This window comes from Oncorhynchus tshawytscha, linkage group LG15, assembly GCF_018296145.1.
Source record: "Oncorhynchus tshawytscha isolate Ot180627B linkage group LG15, Otsh_v2.0, whole genome shotgun sequence".
Taxonomy (NCBI): domain Eukaryota; kingdom Metazoa; phylum Chordata; class Actinopteri; order Salmoniformes; family Salmonidae; genus Oncorhynchus; species Oncorhynchus tshawytscha.
In genome coordinates, this window is record NC_056443.1 from 11,640,399 (window position 1) to 11,665,746 (window position 25,348).

At 44.4% G+C, this 25,348-nt stretch overlaps 1 protein-coding gene across 4 annotated transcripts in view; it reads left to right on the forward strand.

Annotated features, from left to right (window-relative positions):
* The first annotated feature begins 334 nt into the window (after positions 1–334).
* The window catches only part of LOC112214418 (copine-8), a 119,939-nt gene continuing 94,925 nt past the window's right edge, over positions 335–25,348 (forward strand). For 2 of the 4 annotated variants that reach the window (XM_042298164.1, XM_042298163.1), the window contains exon 1: positions 336–540. In XM_042298164.1, coding sequence (XP_042154098.1) covers positions 437–540 — 104 coding nt within the window. In that variant the 5' untranslated portion in view covers positions 336–436. Of the gene's footprint in view, positions 541–25,348 lie in introns of all 4 variants that reach the window. The other 2 variants (XM_042298162.1, XM_042298165.1) reach the window with 2 other exon arrangements.

A 25,348-nucleotide genomic window follows, 5' to 3' on the forward strand; every position in this document is an offset into this window, starting at 1 on the left:
GTAATTACTTTTCCTGGTGTTGGGAAAATTATGATGGGAAAACAAATAATAAAATATAATTTGGAACACTTTAAGACCTATTACACACAGACACACACACTCGCTCTATCTATTATTATAAGTCATGACAGGGGCAGTGTAGCCTAACTCCTATTTGATGACTAGTGTCCTTACTGTAGGTATCTTATGAATGCCTGTTATGATTGTAGACTATCAGATGGGCATCTGTGGAATTATTTTGTCTAAGGTGCACATTCCGCTCGCAGCGCAAGTAGGTGACGCTGACTGTTGAAGTGACATCAACCCACCGCTAGTAGCCTGCTTCGGAGCATTCCTCTTCGTTCAGTCCACATGCATTCATTCTCGTTTCGCTAAAGGAGGTGTAGTTTGTTCGATTGTTGCTGCTGAAAGGGGTTGGACAAAAATATTTTTCACCATGAACAACTGTAATAGCTTCGTCAACATGGCGTCGATAGGAGATTTCGACCCGCTCAATGCTTCCATCCCCGCCACCAAAGTTGAAATCACAGTGTCTTGCAGGTAAGATAATGGCTTCAGTGTAACCCATTTTTTTTGTCCGGTGTTGTTATGACTGTTGTCACAGTAGAAGGATATGGTATGGGCAAGTATTCCGGGTTTTATCTGCCATTCCAATTGGCCAACTGTCAAACAAGTTCTGCTTGTAAGTGACATTTTGAAAAGTCAATGTTGTTCAGCCAACGGCACTGTTTCTGATTATTTTTAGGCTACATTGTATCTAGATAAGAGTGAGGTGTTGAAGTTGTTACTTTGTTTTAGTTTTGGGTGGTAAGTTTACAATTCACTTTCGAACTGTAGTCTATCAGGTATTTAATAGGCAGTAACCTGGGATTCTGCCTGTTAGAGGACTGGCAATGGATATCAACAGGCGTTAATAATAGGCATCATCAACAATACCAACATTCCCTATCTTGGTATACTGCCGTATGTTAGAAGGCTGTTCTCACCGAATAATTTGACACTTGTTTTATTCTGACCCGTGGCTTGTTGTGGGCTGTCACTCACGATCTGATCAGAGGAACATAAATAGATTTACATTGACCTTTTACAAAAGGTAAGCTATATGCCAGGAGTAGGCTAGTGATTTGATGTAGCATAGCCTACGTGCAGCGACAGTCAGACTAGTGTATGTGCGGGTTGAGGGTGTATCACTAGCCCGTTTATACCCACCCTGACTCTCTGGAGCCGTGGCTTCCCGTTGCGTAACGGCTCCCCCCGTCCCTGCCAAACCTTATGTAGTATTTAAGGGGTCCCTTAAGAATAGATCAACTGAGGGAATGCTGGCCTCACCGGAATGGGAATCGTAGTGTTGTCACTGGACTGTCACTCATTATTTAATCAACTGATAGTGAAGGAAAGACGACACACACAGTGAGACTTTGTAAGCGCTCAGTAACACGTCATAGTGAAACAAAGTGGTGGCCTACTTACCAAGGAAATTCCCGTTTGATCTCTCACAATGGACTCAATTGAATAAAAGGGAAATACATTTCGCAATAACCACACACAATAAACAATAACTAGTTACACAATATCTGACCATACCATGCGGAACCAGTAGTCTACTTGTCTAGGGGAATCAATCCATTAAAATGTGTTACTTCTATCACCTCTAGGGAACAAGTCACATATTACCCCTTATGTGTCAGCCTCTGAAGAAGAGATGGGGGGTTGTGGCACTATATACATAAGGGATGCTAGGTCAATTCTGGTACTGAGTCACGCTCTAGTGCCTGCTGGACATAGAGGGGGTCTGTAGGGAATGCCTTCACACTCATTACAACCCGGAGCGGAGGTGAGGTACCATGGTAACGCGGCCAGGTGTGTGTGTGTCCGTGCCTGAAAGGCTCTGATCTCTCGCGCTCTCTCTCTATCACAACACCACACACACACACACACACAAGTATACACATGCACGCACTATGCACGCACTGTGTGTCTGACGAAGGGATAAGAGTCCCTCTCTTTCTCTATCTCTTATTCGGACTTACTTTCTTCTCTCTGCCCAGAGCTCCAATGAAGGCCCAGACTGTTAGTACAGATAACTATATCTCTTCCTGCCTGCAGTCATCTGATGTCATGTTTACATGTGGGTACAATAGGCTACTGTAGGTGGATGGCTCTGCTCTGGTTAGGTTGGGCTATGCCTATTTACTGTCGTCATGACACGGTAAAGTTCTGTGTGGGCCAGAGTTCAGTTAATATGAATAAGTTGGTGGATATTTATGAGGTGTTCTTCTCTGCTGGATTTCTCAGTACCCCTCGGATCCTCCTGGGTAAATTGATCCTTGGCTTGCTGTAATAAAGCGGGCCTAACTGTTTCAGGAAGTATTTTATTGTACGAGCACTGTATTCCCAATCCAGTGATTGGTTCTACCTCTCTGTGAGTGTGAATGCATGAATTGTTCGGATATTGCATTATCTTGCTATTTCCGCACCTGGTACATAAATCTGATTTGTGGTATCTGGCTGGTTGTCTCTGCGGTACTGTAGTTTAGTGTGTGGTTCCCTGTTGTTTAGGGGAACATCACTCATGTGTGGTGTCTGGCTGTGCTTATGTTAATCTGTGGTGTCTGGTTTTCTCAGTGCTTGTTCAGGGATGTGTCTAATCAGTGGTAGGAGCACAGATGTCAGAGCTGGAGGCCTCATTACCTCTCTGATTGAAGAGGAGGGCAGGGGGGCACCAGGAGCTCCATAGGGACCAGGGGTACATGTTTGGGCCCAGCTGTGTACCCTTTCTCCCCTTTTCTCACTCTCTTTCTCCCCTTTTCTCTCACCTCTCGCTCTCTCACTTGTCACTCGTCTCTCGCTCGTTCCTCTCTTTCCCTCTCTTTTTCCTGGATACCCGTCAATGTGTCTGTCCCCTCTACCTGTCGCTTTCCTCTCTCCCCTTCCTCCTCTCTTTCCCCCTCTCTCCTGGGTTTTCTCTCCCTGTCAGTGTGTAACTGACTCTGACAGTGTCCTTAGATGTCAGATCTCCCTCTCCATCTCGTTCTCTGTGAGACTGCCTCTCCTCTTACCAACACAACTGTCACAAATTGGCTGACTTAATGACGGCCACTATTATCAATCCAAAAGTTTTGTGGTAGTTTTTTCTTGAGTTTATTTCAGGTTGACCATGCCTGACTGTTTCTCAATGCTTACCCTCCCCTACTCCCTAAAATACTGTTGTTTGAGGGAGTAAGTTTGTTTTGGGTTGAAACACAGCACAACTTCAGGGATAAGAAACCCCCTGGTGTGTTCTCCAAACACCAAAATGTAAATAAACATGTTTAATTATAAATCTACAAATCGAATCCAGACAGTCAGTGAAAGCTTGCTGGGCCAGTGCTCCCTTTAAAAAAATGTATCTCAATGGGATCATTGTGGTAATGCCATTGCGCTAATGCTAGTTAGCAATTCCGCTAACTCCAGTTGGCAACTTCCTTCTAACTGCACACAGAGAGATAAAAATGGTATCCAGAAGTTCATCTGACTCTGGGGAAAGTAGATAAAGGGATTCATTGCTAGACGTTGGATAGAAAAACTAAGCAATCCTTCCCTCAGCCCACTTTCACCTTCTGAACAAATTCATATTTTAACCAATGTCTGGATTTCAGTTGGTTTACTTCAAACAGTTAAAATATTTCTCCTCTGGCTGTTGGAACAAAATTCTCTCTCTCTCTGTCTCTGTCTCTGTGTAATGGCTTGGCAGCCCTCCTGTACCCTGTCTGTCTGCTTAGTTTATGGAACTGAATGGTGGCCTTTAATTTGAAAGGGTAAATGGAAAGTAAGACTGAGAGTGGAAACATGGCTCTAAGTGTGGGTCGCCTTGGACATCTTTCAGGTGACAGTCATAGGGTTATTGACGATGGCCAGTTTTGAGCCTGGATGATGTCAGCTATTCATTAGCTAGGGAACGGGGGGGGTGCACAGACTGGTGATTCGCAGACTGTTGCGGTTCATCATTCGCCCATGTTGTCTTATAGTAATGATGCCACATATGCTCCCGGCAGGCCCATTTATTCAGGAAACGTTTAAATATTTGTCATTTAACTTTGAAAATATGTTACATTTTTTATATGTGGCATAAAAACAACCAGTCAATGTTTTAATCTGATTTAAGCTACTTCCATAGTCTCCTTTAGGCATATGCACGTTCGTCCAAAATATAATTCCAGCATCCTCAAAATGGCTTGACATTAACCAGGTTTCCATCCAACCTTTTTGTGTGAGTGAAGTACATGTCTGATAACAACTATCACGCTATCAAGGGAAAGCATGCAATTGATTAGGCTTCAGATGAAATAATGATGAACTTCACAGGGTGGTGAAAGTGCAAGGTGATGAGCTTGATGCTCCTTTCAATAAGTATTGAGGGTCTTATTCTGATGACATGATCATCGATGCTCGGCTGCTGTTTGACAAATAAAAATGATATCGCGCTTTAGTCCATAATAATCTCATCGTGTAGGTTATACCCACACTGTACCTGCGAGCTGTGTGCTAGAGCGCACGTGCCGATACCAGACTGGGAACATTTGCTATATCTAAACAATTGTTTTTTTTGTGGTAAAACCATCAGTGGGTTAACTGCCTTATTCCAGCGGCAGAACGACTGATTTTTACCTCGCCAGCTCGGGGATTCGATCCAGCAACCTTTCGGTTACTGGCCCAACGCTCTAACCTGCCGCCCCCAGGATACAAAGTGTGCGAGCTAGGTTACTCACTTTAGACCTGTCCAAGACTCACAGATCACCATGGATAAAGGAAAGGGAGGCAACAAGAGGAAGCTGTTGTCGAATATTGACACGCAGACCTGGCTAGAAATAACAGATAAGAGATCCAATAAGAAAAATTGAATTAATCTAGGTCGTGTGAATGTAAACTTCCCCTTTCTCTGTCAGAGACTAGAACCTGGATCACATGAATGATTTGTCCATACCAGGCGAAGGCAGGCGGAACATTCCAATATCCAAAAGCCATGTATGCTCACAGGCATATAAAACATGTGCACAACACACACAGACACACATTTGATTGGCTCCAACCCAACAGTCACAAGTGATAATAAAGAAGATTCACTCTTATCTGCAACATACTTTCAGAAAAGGAACTAGTTCGATCCTACTTCCGAGCAGGAAGTATAGATCCAGACCTGTCTTTTTTATGATAGAAACCCAACAACACTCAACTAGTTCCTCGCTTGTCTTGAAGGTAATTTTTGGTGCTTTGGTTCCCTCTTTGACTCTAGGAAGGGATTGTATTTCCCTTTTGGATCCATAAAGATCAGCTAATGGCTTGTATTGGAGAAGTGACAAAAGTGTCTGGATGGATTGAGCTGAGACTGGCCATGCTGTGGCCTGGTTCAATATGACTCGGAGAAAGACAGGAAGATACCTCCATTGTATCTCACATAGGAGAGGTGGTTGAAAAGAGAGTGAAAGACAGGCAAAAGACTGCTGATCCATGATCAATGAACATTTGGCTGGAACTGTGGGAGCTGAATGGATTTTGGAAGACCTTACAGGAGCAAAGCAATCAGTGGGATTTGCAATTTGGCTGAAAACATATGGAGCTGAAATGAAATTGGAAGACATGGTCTCTGAGCCTAGGTAATGGCCAGTGTGTGTGGGTGTGGGTGGGACCTGCCATGTAATAGGGTTTGGGTCTGCTTGGGGAGTCTAGCACACCTCGTAAAGATCCACACACAGAGGAAATTACTATTGACCGCTCCAACTACCCTGAGCTCTGAGGTGATTTTCTACATGGCTGGAAAAAAGGTCCACAGAATTGTGTGCAATTTGCATGTAGTGTGTTTAATCTTACGATTATATATGTATTTCAATTTGATACTGTGATTTTTATTGCGATTTGATGTTCCGAACATATTGCTCACTATGTGTCTGCTGCAGAGTGACAAGTAAATGCATGAGAAAACGAGTTTTGATTCGCCAGGGAAATAAAAGTGGTGAAAACAAGTTAGCCTGGCTCACTATTTAAAAACCTACAGTAACAATTTTTACAATCAAAATAATATTGCGATGTGTAACTGTATCGATTTATTTTTCACCCATCACTAGTAATCTGTGTGATTTAGCGAGTTTCTTTGCTTCCATGCTCATTGTTGTACCACAGAAGGTAAAGTTTGACTCACATTGGATTTGTTTTTCCTCTTTCTCTCTCAATTCAGTTAAATTAAAAGGGGCTTTATTGATGTGAGAAACAAATGTTTACTTTGCCAAACCAAGTGAAATAAACAACAAAAATGAGAAGAAACAAAACAAAAAACGATCAGAAATTATACTGAACTTAAATATAAACACAACAGGTAAAGTGTTGTTTCCATGTTTCATAAGCACAAAACATAGAGGTGAGACCCAGATGCAGACCCAGGAGGCAGAGGGGCAGGCAAGAGAATGGTCATGGACAGGCAAAAGATCATAACAAGATCCAGGAGGTACAGAGTGACAGGCAGGCAGTATGGTCAGGCAGACGGGTTCAGAGTCAAGGCAGGCAAGGGTCAAAACCGGGAGGACTAGCAAAAAACAGGGGTGCCAGGGGTGCCAGGGGTGCCACCTGGCGTCATATCTGGGCGCATACCTGGTTGACCAGGGTACCGGCGGTGGAAGTCGGCAATGAGGGCTTGGTCCAGGATGTCTCTAGCGGGGACCCAGCACCCCTCCTCTGGGCCATAACCCTCCCAGTCAACCAGGTACTGGAAGCCCCTGCCCCGCAGTCGAACACTCATGGAGGCTTCTCACTGTGTATGCCGGATGGTCATCAATGACATGGGGCGGAGGGGTGGGCCTGGAAACAGACAACAAGGGGCTGTGAGACACAGGCTTAATCCTAGACACATGGAACGTAGGGTGAATACGGAGGATACGGGGTAACAAAAGATGAACAGCTGTGGAACTAAGGCCTCTAGAGATGGGGAAAGGGCCACTGAAATGTGGGGAACGTTTGCGGGACTCCACCCGAAGTGGAAGGTCCCATGTGGATAGCCACACCCTCTGCCCAATGCAATAGCGAGGAGCTGGAGTGCGGCGGCGTTCCGCTTGTCGACGATACCTGGAGTAGGTCTTGAGAAGCTCCGCCCGGGCTCTTCTCCAGGTACGCCGACAGCGGCGGACGAACATCTGGGCCGAGGATATGTTGAGTTCCTACTCTTGTTCTGGAAAGAGCGGAGGCTGATACCCCATGGAGCACTCAAAAGGGGAAAGTTACTTGGACATACTCCACCCAGACTGGTTGTCGACTCCAGGTAGTGGGGTTGGTCGAGACGAGGCATCTGAAGGTTGTTTCCAGGTCTTGGTTCGCTTACTCTGACTGGCCGTTGGATTGGGGTTGGAATCCGGAGGACAGATTTGCCGACGACCCAATAAGGGTGCAAAACGGTTTCCAGAACTGAGATGAGAACTGAGGACCCCGGTCGGAGACCATGTCTACCGGGAGTCCGTGGATCTTGAAGACGTGCTGCACCATGAGCTGGGCCGTCTCTTTGGCAGAGGGTAGTTTGGGGAGAGGGATGAAATGGGCGGCTTTGAAAAAAACGCTTCACTACCGTCAGAATTACGGTGTTACCATCAGACGGAGGGAGCCCAGTGACAAAGTCCAGGGAGATATGGGACCAGGGACGATGAGGGACAGGTAGTGGCTGAAGGAGGCCAGAAGGGGCTTGCCTCAGTCTTATTCTGAGCACAAACGGTGCATGCGGCGACGAAGGCAGAGAGTCATCAGGAACCATTGTGGGCCTCCAGAAATGTTGTCGAAGGAAGGCCATGACAGGTAAGCCCTGAGGAATGAGCTCATTCCAGGACCCGGGACCAGACTGAATTAGGGACAAACAACCGGTTAGCTGGGCCCCCTCCAGGGGCAGGCTGGGAACGTTGTGCCTTGCGGACCAGGGTCTCAATATGCCAGCCCACAGCAGCCACAAGGCAAGAGGTAGGGAGGACGGTCTCGGAGTCAGATGATGTGGCAACGGGATTGTACAGGCGAGAGAGGGCATCAGGTTTAACATTCTTGGACCCTGGGCGATAGGAAATGGTGAAGATGAACCTGGTGAATAACAGAGCCCACCAGGCCAGCCTGGAGTTAAGGCGCTTGGCTGTGCGGAGATATTTCAAATTCTTCGGTCCAAACCAAAAATGGATGTTCTGCTCCCTCCAGCCAGTGTCTCCACTCCTCCAGTGCCATCTTGACCACCAGGAGTTCTCGATTACCCACTTTCTGCAGAGTTGAGATGATGGGACAGGAAGGCACAGGGATGGAGCTTTTGGTCCTGGATGGATCTCTGGAACAGGACAGCCCCCACTCCAATGTCAGAAACATCAACCTCAACCACAAACTGACGGGACGGGTCCAATCCACTACTGCTTTCACCTTTTCCGGGTCCATCTGGACATATCCTTCAGCGATTACATATCCCAGAAAGGAAAAAAACAGGATGTTGTCAAGGTAGACAAACACGAAACGATTTAACATATCCCGGAGCGCATACCAGGCCCTGGAAGACCACGCTGGTCTGACCAAACGGCATGACCAGGTACTCATAATGTCCACTGGCAGTGTTGAAGGCTGTCTTCCACTCATTCCCTTCGCGTATCCAAACCAGGTGGTAGGCATACCAAAAGTCCAGCTTGGAGAAGATGGTAGCGCCCTGGAGAGGTTCGAAAGCCGAGGAGAGGAATGGTAGGGGGTAACGATTCTTGATCGTTATGTCATTAAGGCCCCGGTAGTTAATGCACGGACGCAGGGTCTTGTCCTTCTTTTCCACAAAGAAAAACTATGCGCCGGCAGGTGATGCAGAAGGACGGATACCTCCAGCAGCCAGAGAATCCTCAATATACTCCTCCATGGCCTTGGTCTCTAGGATAGGGAATATAGCCGACCACGAGGCGGTGTGGTACCTGGGAGAAGGTCAATGGCACAATCGTAGGGATGATGCGGGGGAAGAGAAGTAGCCCGTACCTTGCTGAAGACTTCCAGGAGGTCATGGTACTCTGCGGGGACGGAAGTCCAATACAGCAAATGGAAGATAAACATCTTGTTAATCTACCCATCATGTCCGATTAAAAAAAAAATGTTTACAGCGAAAACACAACATATATTTATGTTAGATCACCACCAAATCCAAAAAAGCACACAGCCATTTTTCCCAGCCAAAGATAGTCACAAAAGCAGAATTAGAGATAAAATGAATCACTAACCTTTGATAATCTTCATCAGATGACACTCATATGACATGTTACACAATACATTTATGTTTTGTTCGATAATATGCATATTTATATCCACAAATCTCGGTTTACATTGGCGCCATGTTCAGAAATGCCTCCAAAATATTCTGAGTAATTACTGAGAGCTAATTACAGAGAGCTCTGTCAGATAACAGAAATACTCATCATAAACTTTGACAAAAGATACATGTTTTACATATAATTAAAGATACACTGGTTCTTAATGCAACCGCTGTGTCAGATTTTTTTTAAACGTTTTGAAAAAAACATACCATACCATGCAATAATCTGAGACGGCGCTCAGACGTAAATATATTTCTCCGCCCTGTTGAGTCAACAGAAATACGAAATTACATCATACATGTTCCCTTACCTTTGATGATCTTTCATCAGAATGCAGTGCAAGGAATCCTAGTTCCGCAATAAATCGTTGTTTTGTTCGATATTGTCCATTACTAGTGTCTAATTAGCTACTTTTGTTAGCACGTTTAGCTCACATGCCCAAAAGCTGGCACCGGTCCAGGCGAACTCGGACAAAAACTTCAAAAAGTTATATTCCAGGTCGAATAAACTGGTCAAACTAAGTAGAGAATCAATCTTCAGGATGTTATTTTCATATATATCCAATAACGTTCCAACTGGAGCATTCGTTTTTGTCTACAGAGTAATGGAACGCAAGGCGATATAATAAGTACCGTGCGTAACCAGGAACTAGCATTCTGCCAGACCAGTGACTCAAATAGCTGCCATCCGATCCCACATCACACTAGAGGCTTCATTCCACATTCTACTGACTGTTGAAATCTAGTGGATGGCGTAGGAAGTGCGAACAGATCCATATCTTATTTGGATGTGAATAGGCGATGAGTTGAAAATCAACCAGCCCCAGAATTTCCACTTCCTGTTTGGAAGTTTGCCTGCCCTATGAGTTCTGTTATACTCACAGACATAATTCAAACAGTGTTAGAAACTTCAGAGTGTTTTCTATCCAATAGTAATAATAATATGCGTATATTAGCATCTGGGACAGAGTAGGAGGAAGTTCACTATGGGCACGCAATTCATCAAAAGTGAAAATGCTGCCCCCTATCCCTAAGGTTAACTTGGGTAGCCTTCCACAAGTTTCGCACAATAAGTTGGGTGAATGTTGGCCTGAATCAGGTTTGTAGGCCTCCTTGCTCATACACACTTTTTTTAGAAAAAAAAAACGACTCAGAAAAAGAGGGAAACGAAGCGGTCTTCTGGTCAGACTCCGGAGACGGGCACATCGTGCACCACTCCCTAGCATTCTTCTTGCCAATGTCCAGTCTCTTGACAACAAGGTTGATGAAATCCGAGCAAGGGTAGCATTCCAGAGGGACATCAGAGACTGTAACGTTCTTTGCTTCACGGAAACATGGCTAACTGGAGAGACGCAATCCGAAGCGGTGCAGCCAGCGGGTTTCTCCACGCATCGCGCCGACAGAAACAAACATCTTTCTGGTAAGAAGACGGGCGGGGGCGTATGCCTTGGCCAACGTGACATGGTGTGATGAAAGAAACATACAGGAACTCAAATCCTTCTGTTCACCTGATTTAGAATTCCTCACAATCAAATGTAGACCGCATTATCTACCAAGAGAATTCTCTTCGATTATAATCACAGCCGTATATATCCCCCCCCAAGCAGACACACCGATGGCTCTGAACGAACTTTATTTAACTCTCTGCAAACTGGAAACGATTTATCCGGAGGCTGCATTCATTGTAGCTGGGGATTTTAACAAGGCTAATCTGAAAACAAGACTCCCTAAATTTTATCAGCATATCGATTGCACAACCAGGGGTGGAAAGACCCTGGATCATTGTTACTCTAACTTCCGCGACGCATATAAGGCCCTGCCCCGCCCCCTTTCGGAAAAGCTGACCACGACTCCATTTTGTTGATCCCTGCCTACAGACAGAAACTAAAACAAGAAGCTCCCACGCTGAGGTCTGTCCAACGCTGGTCCGACCAAGCTGACTCCACACTCCAAGACTGCTTCCATCACGTGGACTGGGAGATGTTTCGTATTGCGTCAGACAACAACATTGACGAATACGCTGATACGGTGTGCGAGTTCATTAGAACGTGCGTTGAAGATGTCGTTCCCATAGCAACGATTAAAACATTCCCTAACCAGAAACCGTGGATTGATGGCAGCATTCGTGTGAAACTGAAGGCACGAACCACTGCTTTTAATCAGGGCAAGGTGTCTGGTAACATGACTGAATACAAACAGTGCAGCTATTCCCTCCGCAAGGCTATCAAACAAGCTAAGCGCCAGTACAGAGACAAAGTAGAATCTCAATTCAACGGCTCAGACTCAAGAGGTATGTGGCAGGGTCTACAGTCAATCACGGACTACAGGAAGAAACCCAGCCCAGTCACGGACCAGGATGTCTTGCTCCCAGGCAGACTAAATAACTTTTTGCCCGCTTTGAGGACAATACAGTGCCACTGACACGGCCTGCAACGGAAACATGCGGTCTCTCCTTCACTGCAGCCGAAGTGAGTAAGACATTTAAACGTGTTAACCCTCGCAAGGCTGCAGGCCCAGACGGCATCCCCAGCCGCGCCCTCAGAGCATGCGCAGACCAGCTGGCCGGTGTGTTTACGGACATATTCAATCAATCCCTATACCAGTCTGCTGTTCCCACATGCTTCAAGAGGGCCACCATTGTTCCTGTTCCCAAGAAAGCTAAGGTAACTGAGCTAAACGACTACCGCCCGTAGCACTCACATCCGTCATCATGAAGTGCTTTGAGAGACTAGTCAAGGACCATATCACCTCCACCCTACCTGACACCCTTGACCCACTCCAATTTGCTTACCGCCCAAATAGGTCCACAGACGATGCAATCTCAACCACACTGCACACTGCCCTAACCCATCTGGACAAGAGGAATACCTATGTGAGAATGCTGTTCATCGACTACAGCTCGGCATTCAACACCATAGTACCCTCCAAGCTCGTCATCAAGCTCGAGACCCTGGGTCTCGACCCCGCCCTGTGCAACTGGGTACTGGACTTCCTGACGGGCCGCCCCCAGGTGGTGAAGGTAGGCAACAACATCTCCTCCCCGCTGATCCTCAACACTGGGGCCCCACAAGGGTGCGTTCTGAGCCCTCTCCTGTACTCCCTGTTCACCCACGACTGCGTGGCCATGCACGCCTCCAACTCAATCATCAAGTTTGCGGACGACACAACAGTGGTAGGCTTGATTACCAACAACGACGAGACGGCCTACAGGGAGGAGGTAAGGGCCCTCGGAGTGTGGTGTCAGGAAAATAACCTCACACTCAACGTCAACAAAACTAAGGAGATGATTGTGGACTTCAGGAAACAGCAGAGGGAACACCCCCATCCACATCGATGGAACAGTAGTGGAGAGGGTAGCAAGTTTTAAGTTCCTCGGCATACACATCACAGACAAACTGAATTGGTCCACTCACACAGACAGCATCGTGAGGAAGGCGCAGCAGCGCCTCTTCAACCTCAGGAGGCTGAAGAAATTCGGCTTGTCACCAAAAGCACTCACAAACTTCTACAGATGCACAATCGAGAGCATCCTGGCGGGCTGTATCACCGCCTGGTATGGCAACTGCACCGCCCTCAACCGTAAGGCTCTCCAGAGGGTAGTGAGGTCTGCACAACGCATCACCGGGGGCAAACTACCTGCCCTCCAGGACACCTACACCACCCGATGCTACAGGAAGGCCATAAAGATCATCAAGGACATCAACCACCCGAGCCACTGCCTGTTCACCCCGCTGTCATCCAGAAGGCGAGGTCAGTACAGGTGCATCAAAGCTGGGACCGAGAGACTGAAAAACAGCTTCTATCTCAAGGCCATCAGACTGTTAAACAGCCACCACTAACATTGAGTGGCTACTGCCAACACACTGTCAATGACACTGACTCTACTCCAGCCACTTTAATCATGGGAATTGATGGGAAATGATGTAAATATATCACTCCACTTTAAACAATGCTACCTTATATAATGTTACTTACCCTACATTGTTCATCTCATATGCATACGTTGATACTGTACTCTATATCATCGACTGCATCCTTATGTAATACATGTATCACTAGCCACTTTAACTATGCCACTTGGTTTACATACTTATCTCATATGTATATACTGTACTCGATATCATCTACTGTATCTTGCCTATGCTGCTCTGTACCATCACTCATTCATATATCCTTATGTACATATTCTTTATCCCCTTACACTGTGTATGACAGTAGTTTTTATGGAATTGTTAGTTAGATTACTTGCTCGTTATTACTGCATTGTCGGAACTAGAAGCACAAGCATTTCGCTACACTCGCATTAACATCTGCTAACCATGTGTATGTGACAAATAAAATTTGATTTGATTTGATTTTAGAACGCCCCACAAATTTACTATAGGATTGCGGTCAGGGCTTTCTGATGGCCACTCCAATACCTTGACTTTGTTGTCCCCCTTAAGCCATTTTGCTAACAACTTTTGGAAGTATGCTTGGGGTCATTGTCCATTTGGAAGACCCATTTGCGACCAAGCTTTAACTTCCTGACTGATGTCTTGAGATGTTGCTTCAATATATCCACATAATTTTCCAGCCTTATGATGCCATCTATTTTGTGAAGTGCACCAGTCCCTCCTGCAGCAAAGCACCCCCACAACATGATGCTGCCACCCCCGTGCTTCACGGTTGGGATGGTGTTCTTCGGCTTGCAAGCATCCCCCTTTTTCCTCCAAACATAACGATGGTCATTATGGCCAAACAGTTCTATATTCGTTTCATCAGACCAGAGGACATTCCTCTAAAAAGTATGATCTTTGTCCCCATGTGCAGTTGCAAACCATAGCCAGCCTTTTTTTATGACGGTTCTGGAGCAGTGAGCGTCCTTGCTGAGCAGCCTTTCAGGTTATTTCGATATAGGACTCGTTTTACTGTGCATATAGATACTTTTGAACCTGTTTCCTCCAGCATCTTCACAAGGTCCTTTGCTGTTTTTCTGGGATTGATTTGCACTTTTCTCACCAATGTATGTTCATCTCTAGAAGACAGAACGTGTCTCCTTTCTGAGCGGTATGACGGTTGCATGGTCCCATGGTGTTTATACTTGCGTACTATTGTTTGTACAGATGAACGTGGTACCTTCAGGCGTTTGGAAATTGCTCCCAAGGATGAACCAGACATGTGGAGGTCTACAATTGTTTTTCTGAGGTCATGGCTGATTTCTTTTGATTTTCTCATGATGTCAAGCAAAGAGGCACTGAGTTTGAAGGTAGGACCTTGAAATACATCCACAGATACACCTCTAATTGACTCAAATTATGTCTATTAGCCTATCAGAAGCTTCTAAAGCCATGACAATATTTTCTGGAATTTTCTAAGCTGTTTAAAGGCACAGACAACTTAGTGTATGTAAACTTCTGACCCACTGGAATTGTGAGTGAAATAATCTGTCTGTAAACAATTGTTGGGAAAATGATTTGTGTCATGCACAAAGTAGATGTCCTAACCGACTTGCCCAAACTATAGTTTGTTAACAAGAAATTTGTGAAGTTGTTGAAAAACAAGTTTTATTGACTCAAATCTAAGTGTATGTAAACTTCCGACATCAACTGTATGTGCCCTCTGTTCGCCATTGTTTTGTTGGATTTTGTTACCATGTCCGTTGGTCTGTGAGTATCTGTCCTTTGTGAGTTTGGCTTTCGTGCTGCGTGTATTGTGCACTTGTTATTACGGGTCTCGTCCCGTGTATTGTTGTGCATTTGTTATTATAGTTCTTGCCCCGTGTAGTGTATTACGGGTCTCGTCCCGTGTATTGTTGTGTATTTGTTATTATAGTTCTTGCCCCGTGTAGTGTATTGCGGGTTTCGACACGTGTATTGTTGTGCATTTGTTATTATAGTTCTTGCCCCGTGTAGTGTATTGCGGGTTTCGTCCCGTGTATTGTTGTGCATTTGTTATTATAGTTCTTATTATAGTTCTTGCCCCGTGTATTGTTGTGCATTTGTTATTATAGTTCTTGCCCCGGGTATTCGGGTCTCCCGTGTATTGTTGTGCATTTGTTATTATAGTTCTTGCCCCCGGGTCTCGTCCCGTGTATTGTTGTGCATTTGTTATTATAGTTCTTGCCCGTGTAGTGTATTGCGGGTCTCGTCCCGTGTATTGTTGTGCATTTGTTATTATAGTTCTTCTTGCGGGTCTCCCGTGTATTGTTGTGCATTTGTTATTATAGTTCTTGCCCCGTGTAGTGTATTGCGGGTTTCGACACGTGTATTGTTGTGCATTTGTTATTATAGTTCTTGCCCCGTGTAGTGTATTGCGGGTCTCGTCCCGTGTATTGTTGTGCATTTGTTATTATAGTTCTTGCCCCGTGTAGTGTATTGCGGGTCTCGTCCCGTGTATTGTTGTGCATTTGTTATTATAGTTCTTGCCCCGTGTAGTGTATTGCGGGTCTCGTCCGTGTATTGTTGTGCATTTGTTATTATAGTTCTTGCCCCGTGTAGTGTATTGCGGGTTTCGACACGTGTATTGTTGTGCATTTGTTATTATAGTTCTTGCCCCGTGTAGTGTATTGCGGGTCTCGTCCCGTGTATTGTTGTGCATTTGTTATTATAGTTCTTGCCCCGTGTAGTGTATTGCGGGTTTCGACACGTGTATTTATTAAAGGTTTTACCTCACTTTTTTGTTTGGGTTACATCCCTGTGTTTTTGTATATGTGTTTGTTTTGGGCTTCATCCCCAATGCCTTTTTCATGGCATTTTGTATATTTTAGGTGGAGTATTCAACTCCCCTATTACTAATTCCTGCACTTGTCTCCAATCATTTACGTGACAAAATAACACATGGAATCATGTAGTAACCAAAAAAGTGTTAGTTTTGGTGTCTTCAGTATTATTCTACAATGTAGAGAATTAGTAAAAATAAAGAAAAACCCTGGAATGAGTAGGTGTGTCCAAACTTTTGACTGTTCCTGTATGTCAATAAGGTGTTTTTTCATTAAAAAAAAAACTTGAATACATTTGCAAAACAATCAAACAGATTCTACTTCGTCATTATGGGGTATTGAGTGTAGGTTTGATGAGGATTTGTATTTATTTAATACATTTGAGGCTGTAATGTAACAAAATGTGGAAGAAGTCAAGGGGTCTGAATCCTTTTCGAATGCACTGTATACAAGTATTTGTAGTTTATATTGATTCATTGTACTGATTTAAATACACCTCCCATCTTGCCAATAAAGTCGTCCGTGGTCATGTGACCTTTGGAACGCTACATGGTAGGAGATATTGGTGGATGTTCTCTTCAATGACCAGAACCTTAACGGTTAACATTTAAGGCATTTGGCATATGGTATGCCAGACATTTCTGCGTCCCAAATGTCACCCTATTCCCTATAAAGTGCACTATTTTGAACAAGGCTCATATAATAGATTCCTGAATACATCAATAACCATAATTACAAGTCAACAGCACTTGCTCTAAAGAGCTCCTCTCTTCACACCGCCAAGCGCCTAGTCAGCCTACACTGAACTCACTTCAATCACCCGGTGACATATTACTTTTTTTTTGGCCCTGATCTTTCTTTTTGGAAGAGTGTGACCCTCAACTTAACTCCAGTTCCTTTCACTACTGTAAGCACTTTTCGTTTTATTTGCATTTTGCAAGCAATCACATTTTTGCTGTGAATGGGTTTTTGTATGGATTCATGATATTACTTTTTTTTTTTACTATGTAATTCTAAGATTTAAATATTTAATGTTATCATGCTTGGTTACTTTATATATGTTTAAATATAGTATGATTAGTTGAAGGTATGTTCGCACTTGGCTGGAACACAGCTCTGCACATCACATGGGTCCTTTGCACCAGATTTGAAGAGCCCTAACTTAACTGTATAAATCACAGGCTAAAGTTTTTTGAATGACAGGTGAAGGTTTGAGTGACAGCCACAGGTGGTCATGATTCTCTCTTCTCAGCCTTTTCACTGTTGGAATATTATAAACAGGCAGTTAGGGGTCTGGGCCTCACAACCTGACTCTGTCAGTCACTGTCACCATGGTGATATCGAGGCTGACAGACTGCTGGAGAAGCAAGTATCCATGTCCACATCTGTTCCTCTCTCTCTCCCTCTCTGTCTCTCTCGGTCTCTTTCTCTCCGTGCTAAGAAATATGTAGTCTTGCATGTGTGTATCAGTCATTTGTGTGTGTGTGTTTGTTCATGTACCCTAATTTCCATATACTTAAATGACAAAGATGTCAACCAGATGCCATCAGATAGAAACGCTACAGTAATGATTTACGAACACGTCGTAATAAGATTTAATGGACCCGTCATGTCCTCCTCTTGAGTCATATAGAAATAAGGAGGGAGAGAAGAGATGGTTTGAGAGAGATAAACAGAGGGTATGACTAAAACACACACACAGACAGACTCGGCACATTCCAGTGAGTGGGGTACTCTCATGGGCCTAATATAGTAATCCCCACCCTGGTCACATCTCTCTCGTAGTTAATATTCCTCTGGGTGTCCCCTCTCTCATCTCTACCCTGGGGAGGCAGACAAACGCTCTGCTCTTCTCTGCACTGCTTAGGGATCCCCTGGCTCCCGTTGGCCTGCTGCCCTGCCATGCTGCTGCCATACTGCCAGCCTTAACAGCCTTTCCTCTACTGGGCTCTCCTCTCTGCTGGAGGACTGGCACAGTGGAGCCATGGAAGCGGGAGTGTAAGAGAGGGAGCGAGGTGGAGGAGGGGAAGAGAGTGGAGAGAGAGTCAGAAAGGTCAGAGAGAATCTTAGCGAGAGAAACAGACAGACAGACAAGATATCACCTTCAATCAATCAGAATGGGTTCTCAACAGAATCCATGAATAAAACAATGACAATTCAGTAAATGTGTTATTGTGCCTAGCTAAGATGGGATACATTGATAGATGGTGGTAAGACCTGAGATTGAGAGGGCAGGGGGGGGCAGTGCAGGGAAACAGAGTGAAAAGAAAGAGAGAGAGATAAGCATATTAACTACATCTGCCAGTGTTTATAGTAAATGGTAATGCCTAGTTGTGTCTCAGAAGAAGGGCTATACTTCTGTGGCATGTCACTCATGACCACCACTGAGTTTGCATGTTGACATAAGAGTGGATTTGCCTAATAATGTAAAACATGGCAAGCACAGGTTGAAATATTAATTGTGTGTTGTGTGCGTATGTGTGTGTGTGTGTGTGAAGGTGATCGCATGCATACACACTGCCTAGTCTCTTTGCTCACCCAGCCCAGCTTGTCAGTAAAAATTAGGGCAGGTCTCTCCGAGAGAGGCACTGAGAATATACAAGCCACAGCGCTGCTGATGCTCTCTTTCTCTCTCTCTGTGTGTGTGAGTGTGAGTGTGTGTGTGTGTGTGTGAAAGAAGTATACATGGCGAGAAATGATAAATGTGTGTGAGAAAGAAAGAGGGAGGGATAGGGAGAAAGATATAGGGAAAATTTAGAGAGAGGGGAGACAGAAAGACAGACAGACATAGCTAGCTTCTACCTGTGGAGCTGGGCTCAGTGACCTGTTGAAAAGCCTCCTCATATTAGCATGCTCTGTTGCTCCTGTTCTCTCCAGATGTTGCCAAGCATAATCCTGCCCTGTTGCCAATGTTGCCACACTCATATCCATGTCCTTTCATACAGTACAAGCCGCCATGGAAATAGAAAACCTTTTATATTTCACCTTTAATTAACCAGGTAGGCTAGTTGAGAACAAGTTCTCATTTAAGAACTGTGACCTGGCCAAGATAAGGAAAAGCAGTTAAGACACATACAACAACACAGAGTTACACATGGAACAGTCAATAATACAGTAGAAAAAGTCTATATACAGTGTGTGCAAATGAGGTAGGATAAGGGAGGTAAGGCAATAAATAGACCATGGTGGTGAAGTAATTACAATATAGCAATTAAACACGGGAATGGTGGATGTGTAGAAGATGAATGTGGAAGTAGAGATACTGTGCAAAGGAGCAAGATAAATAACTAAATACAGTGTGGGGATGAGGTAGTTGGATGGGCTATTTACAGATGGGCTATGTACAGGTGTAGTGATCTGTGAGCTGCTCTGACAGCTGGTGCTTAAAGCTAGTGAGAGAGATATGAGTCTCCAGCTTCAGTGATTTTTGCAGTTCATTCCAGTCATTGGCAGCAGAGAACTGGAAGGAAAGGCGGCCAAAGGAAGAATTGGCTTTTTTGGGGTGACCAGTGAGATTTACCTGCTGGAGCGCGTGCTACGGGTGGGTGCTGCTATGATGACCAGTGAGCTGAGATAAGACGGGGCTATACCTAGCAGAGACTTGTAGATGACCTGGAGCCAGAGGATTTGGTGACGATTAAGAAGCGAGTGCCAGCCAACGAGAGCATACAGGTCGTAGCGGTGGGTAGTATATGGGGCTTTGGTGACAAAACGGATGGCACTGTGATCGACTGCATTCAATATGTTGAGTAGAGTGTTGGAGGCTATTGTGTAAATGACATCGCCGAAGGATCGGTAGGATGGTCAGTTTTGCGAGGGTATGTTTGGCAGCATGAGTGAAGGGTGCTTTGTTTTGAAATAGGAAGCCGATTCTAATGTAATTTTGTATTGGAGATGCTTAATGGGAGTCTGGAAGGAGAGTTTACAGTCTAACCAGACACCTAGGTATTTGTAGTTGTCCACATATTCTAAGTCAGAACCGTCCAGAGTAAAGGTCGACCGATTAATCGGAATGGCCGATTAATTGGGGCCAATTTCAAGTTATGACAATAGGAAATCAGTATTTTTTTAGCGCCGAATAAATATATAAATATATATATATATATATATTACTTTTTTTTTTTTACACCTTTATTTAATCTTTATTTAACTAGGCAAGTCAGTTAAGAACACATTCTTATTTTCAATGACGGCCTAGGAACGGTGGGTTAACTGCCTCGCTCAGGGGCAGAAAGACAGATTTCCACCTTGTCAGCTCGGGGGATCCAATCTTGCAACCTTACAGTTAACTAGTCCAACGCAATAACGACCTGCCTCTCTCTCGTTGCACTCCACAAGGAGACTGCCTGTTACGCAAATGCAGTAAGCCAAGGTAAGTTGCTAGCTAGCGTTAAACTTATCCAATAAAAAACAATCAATCATAATCACTAGTTAACTACACATGGTTGATATTATCTAGCGTGTCCTGTGTTGCATATAATCTGACTGAGCATACAAGTATCTAAGTATCTGACTGAGCTGTGGTAGGCAGAAGCAGGCGTGTAAACATTCATTCAAACAGCACTTTTGTGCGTTTTGCCAGCAGCTCTTCGTTGTGCATCAAGCATTGCACTGTTTGACTTCAAACCTATCAACTACCGAGATGAGGCTGGTGTGTCCGAAGTGAAATGGCTGGCTAGTTAGCGCTCGCTAATAGCGTTTCAAACTTCACTCGCTCTGAGGATTGGGGTAGTTGTTTCCCTTGCTCTGCATGGGTAATGCGGCTTCGATGTGGTGGCTGTTGTCGTTGTGTTGCTGGTTTGAGCCCAGGGAGGAGCGAGGAGAGGGACGGAAGCTATACTGTTACACTGGCAATACTAAAGTGCCTATAAGAACATCCAATAGTCAAAGGTTAATGAAATACAAATGGTATAGAGGGAAATAGTCTTATAATAACTACAATCTAAAACTCCTTACCTGGGAATATTGAAGACTCATGTTAAAAGGAACCACCAGCTTTCATATGTTCTCATGTTCTGAGCAAAGAACTGAAACGTTAGCTTTCTTACATAGCACATATTGCACTTTTACGTTCTTCTCCAACACTTTGTTTTTGCATTATTTAAACCAAATTGAACATGTGTCATTATCTACTTGAGGCTAAATTGATTTTATGGATGTATTATATTAAGTTAAAATAAGTGTTAATTCACTATTGTTGTAATTGTCATTATTACAAATACATTAAAAAATATATTTATTTGCATTTTTTAAATCGGCCGATTAATCGGTATCGGCCTTATTGGTCCTCCAATTATCGGGATCGGCATTGAAAAATCATAATCGGTCGACCTCTAGTCCAGAGTAGTGATGCTGGACGGGCGGGCAGGTGCGGGCAGCGATCGGTTGTAGAGCATGCATTTAGTTTTACTTTCATTTAAGAGCAGTTGGAGGCCACGGAAGGAGAGTTGTATGGCATTGAAGCTCATCTGGAGGGTTGTTAACACAGTGTCCAAAGAAGTGCCAGAGGTATACAGAATGGTGTCGTCTGCATAGAGGTGGATCAGAGAATCACCAACAGCAAGAATTAAAAAAACATTTTTTTACATAGTGAATAAGAATAATAGTGAAGACATAAAAACTATGATATAGCACATGAAATCATGTAGTAACCAAAACATTGCTAAACAATATTTTGTATTTGAGATTATTCTAGATGGCCACTGTTTGCCTTGATAGCAGCTTTGCACACTCTTGGCATTCTCTCAACCAGCTTCATAAGGTAGTCACCTGGAATGCATTTAAATGAACAGGTGTGCCTTGTTAAAAGTTGATTTATGGAATTTCTTTCTTTAATGCGTTTGAGCCAATCAGTTGTGTTGTGACAAGGTAGGGCTGGTATACAGAAGATCGGGCTATCTGGTAAAAGACCAAGTCCATATTATGGCAAGAACAGCTCAAATAAACAAAGAGAAATGACAGTCCATCATTACTTTAAGACATGAAGATCAGTCATTGCGGAAAATTAAGAACTTTGAATGTTTCGTCAAGTGCAGTTGCATAAACCATCAAGCGCTATGATGAAACTGGCTCTCATGAGGACCGCCACAGGAAAGGAAGACCCAGAGTTACCTCTGCTGCAGAGGATAAGTTCATTAGAGTTAACTGCACCTCAGATTGCAGCCCAAGTAAATGCTTCACAGAGTTCAAGTAACAGACCCATCTCAACATCAACTGTTCAGAAGAGACTGCATGAATCAGGCCTTCATGGTCGAATTGTTGGAAAAAAACCACTACTGAAGGACACAGATAAGAGAAAGAGACTTGCTTGGGGCCAAAAAACACTAGCAGTGGACATTAGACTGGAGGAAATCTGTCCTTTGGTCTGGAGTCCAAATTTGAGATTTTTGGATTCTAACTGCTGTGTCTTTGTGAGACGCAGAGTAGGCGAACGGATTGCCTCCACATGTGTGGTTCCCAACGTGAAGCATGGAGGAGGTGTGAGGGTGCTTTGCTCGAGCAACACTGTCAGTCATTTATTTAGAATTCAAGGCACAATTAACCAGCATGGCTACCACAGCATTCTGCAGTGATACTCCTTCCTATCTGGTTTGCGCTATCATTTGTTTTTCAACAGGACGATGACCCAACACACATCCAGGCTGTGTAAGGGCTATTTGACCAAGAGTGATGGAGTGCTGCATCAGATCTGGCCTCCACAATCCCCTGACCTCAACCCAATTGAGATGGTTTGGGATGAGTTGGACCACAGAGTGAAGGAAAAGCTGCCAGTAAATACTCAGCATATGTGGGAACTCCTTCAAGACTGTTGGAAAAGCATTTGTCATGAAGCTGGTTGAGAGAATACCAAGAGTGTGCAAAGCTGTCGTCAAGGCAAAGGGTGGCTACTTTGAAGAATCTAAAATATATTTTGATTTAACACTTATTTGGTTACTACACGATTCCATGTGTGTTATTTCATAGTCTTGGTATCTTCACTATTATTTTACAATGTAGAAAATAGTAAAAATAAAGGAAATAACTTTTAATGAGTAGGTGTGTCCGAACGTTTGAGTGGTACTGTTTGTGTCTAGTCTGTTATTCTGTAGTATTCCCATTTGTATTAGATTAAATCACATCTAAATGAAGAAGGTACACTGCATATATTCCCCTAATTTGTTTCTGTATCAGGATCTCCTTCAATGTGGAGGTAGGTAGGCAATGTTATGTTGCTAAGATTAGAATCCTAGCACTATGTTCACTACTACAACAGGCAGAAGGAATCTCACAGCTTGAGAGTGTTTTTTGTTCTTTGGTACTGTGGCTGTATGGAAGCGCAGATGTAATATTCTACACCACACTTTCAGTTAGAATCGGCACACTGTGTGTGTTTTGGCAGAGCCGTTTTCTTCCGTGGTTGTGACTGTATCTAGTTCAGTGTGATGGTGTATTCTCTGTGGATCCATTATCTAGGCCACACTGGGAAGAGAAAGTGAAGAGAGAGGGGAGCAAGAGGTGAGAGGGAAGGGAAAGAGAGGGAGGAAAGGCCCTCTGTGAGATCTGACTTTGTTCTGGGAAAAACCCCTCTCCCACACCAAGGAGAGCGGACAGAAGAGGAGAAGACAGGAGAGGAGAGAATGTGAGAAGAGAGGAAAGGAGAGAAAGTGTTTGCTCACACTTACAATCTTACCTCCTTTCCTCTCCCCTCTCCTTTTATTGTTTTCTCTCCATGCAGTGAGAGTGTTACCCATGACCAGCAGGACAGTAATATCCCTGGTTAAGTCACAGTTTCACAGACCAGTGCCTGGTGTTGCATTTTTTTTCCTTCTAATTCTGAAGTGCCTTTTCTTACTCTACATGGGGTGGGGCTGTAACTGTACTGTGTGTGTGACTTCATTCCATTCAGGTAAAATCTATTTCTTGAGTAGCACAGTAGAGGATGATGGGTAATGTAGGTCAGGGTCCTGGGGGTCTGCCACATGTTCAGCGGGTTGTCATGGTAATGCTGTCATAACCAAACAGTGGCGATCTCTCATTTGTGAGCCGATCATAGAGACATGCTTGATATGTTCATTAAATTAAATGTCTGTACGAACACATCTCATCAGAGATATTGAGAGGGAGAGGAGAGAGGCAATGAGAAGAGAGAAGGGGGATACTATCAAATCAATTTTTACTTTTCATGTTGTTTAGCAGATGTTATTGTGGGTGTAGCGAAATGCCTGTGTTTCCAGCTCCAATAGTGCAGTAATATCTAACAATTCACAGCAATACGCAGAACCTAAAAGTAAAATAACAGGATGAGCAATGTCAGAATGGCATAGACTAAAATACATTAGAATAGAATACTGTATATACATATGAGATGAGTAAAGCAAAAATATGTAAACATTATTAAAGTGACTAGTGTTCCATTATTAAAGTGGCCAGTAATTTCAAGTCTATGTATATGGGGCAGCAGTCTCTAAGGTGCAGGGTTATGTAACCGGGTGGAAGCCGCCTAGTGATGCCTATTTAACAATTTGATGACCTTGAGATAGAAGCTGTTTTTCAGTCTCTCGGTCCCAGCTTTGATGCACCTGTACTGACCTCGCCTTCTGGATCATAGTGGGGTGAACAGGCAGGGGCTTGGGTGGTTGTTGTCCTTGATGATCTTTTTGGCCTTCCTGTGACATCGGGTGTTGTAGGTGTCCTGGAGGGCAGGTAGTTTGCCCCCGATGACGCGTTGGGCAAACTGCACCACCCTCTAGAGAGCCCTGCTGTTGCGCGCAGTGCAGTTGCTGTACCAGGTGGTGATACAGCCCGACAGGATGCTCTCAATTGTGCATCTGTAAGAGTTTGTTGGTTTCAGGTGTGCCTTCTTTACCACACTGTCTGTGTGGGTGGACCATTTCAGATCGTCAGTGATGTGTACGCCTAGGAACTTGAAGCTTTCCACCTGCTCCACTGCTGTCCCGTCTAGGTGGATAGGGACGTGCTCCCTCTGCTGTTTCCTGAAGTTCACGATCAGCTCCTTTGTTTTGGCGACATTGAGTGTGAGGTTATTTTCCTGGCACCACGGTCCCAGGGCCCGAACCTCCTCTCTGTAGGCTGTCTCGTCATTGTTCGTAATCAGGCCTAGTTCTGTTGTGTCGTCTGCATACTTGATGATTGAGTTGGAGTGGCGTGTATGGCCATGCAGTCATGGGTGAACAGGGAGTACAGGAGCGGGCTGTGCATGCACCCTTGTGGGGCCCCTGTGTTGAAGATCAGTGAAGTAGAGATGTTGTTTCCTACCTTCACCATCTGGGGGTAGCCCGTTCAGGACCCAGTTGCACAGGCCAGGATTCAGTCTCAGGGCCCCA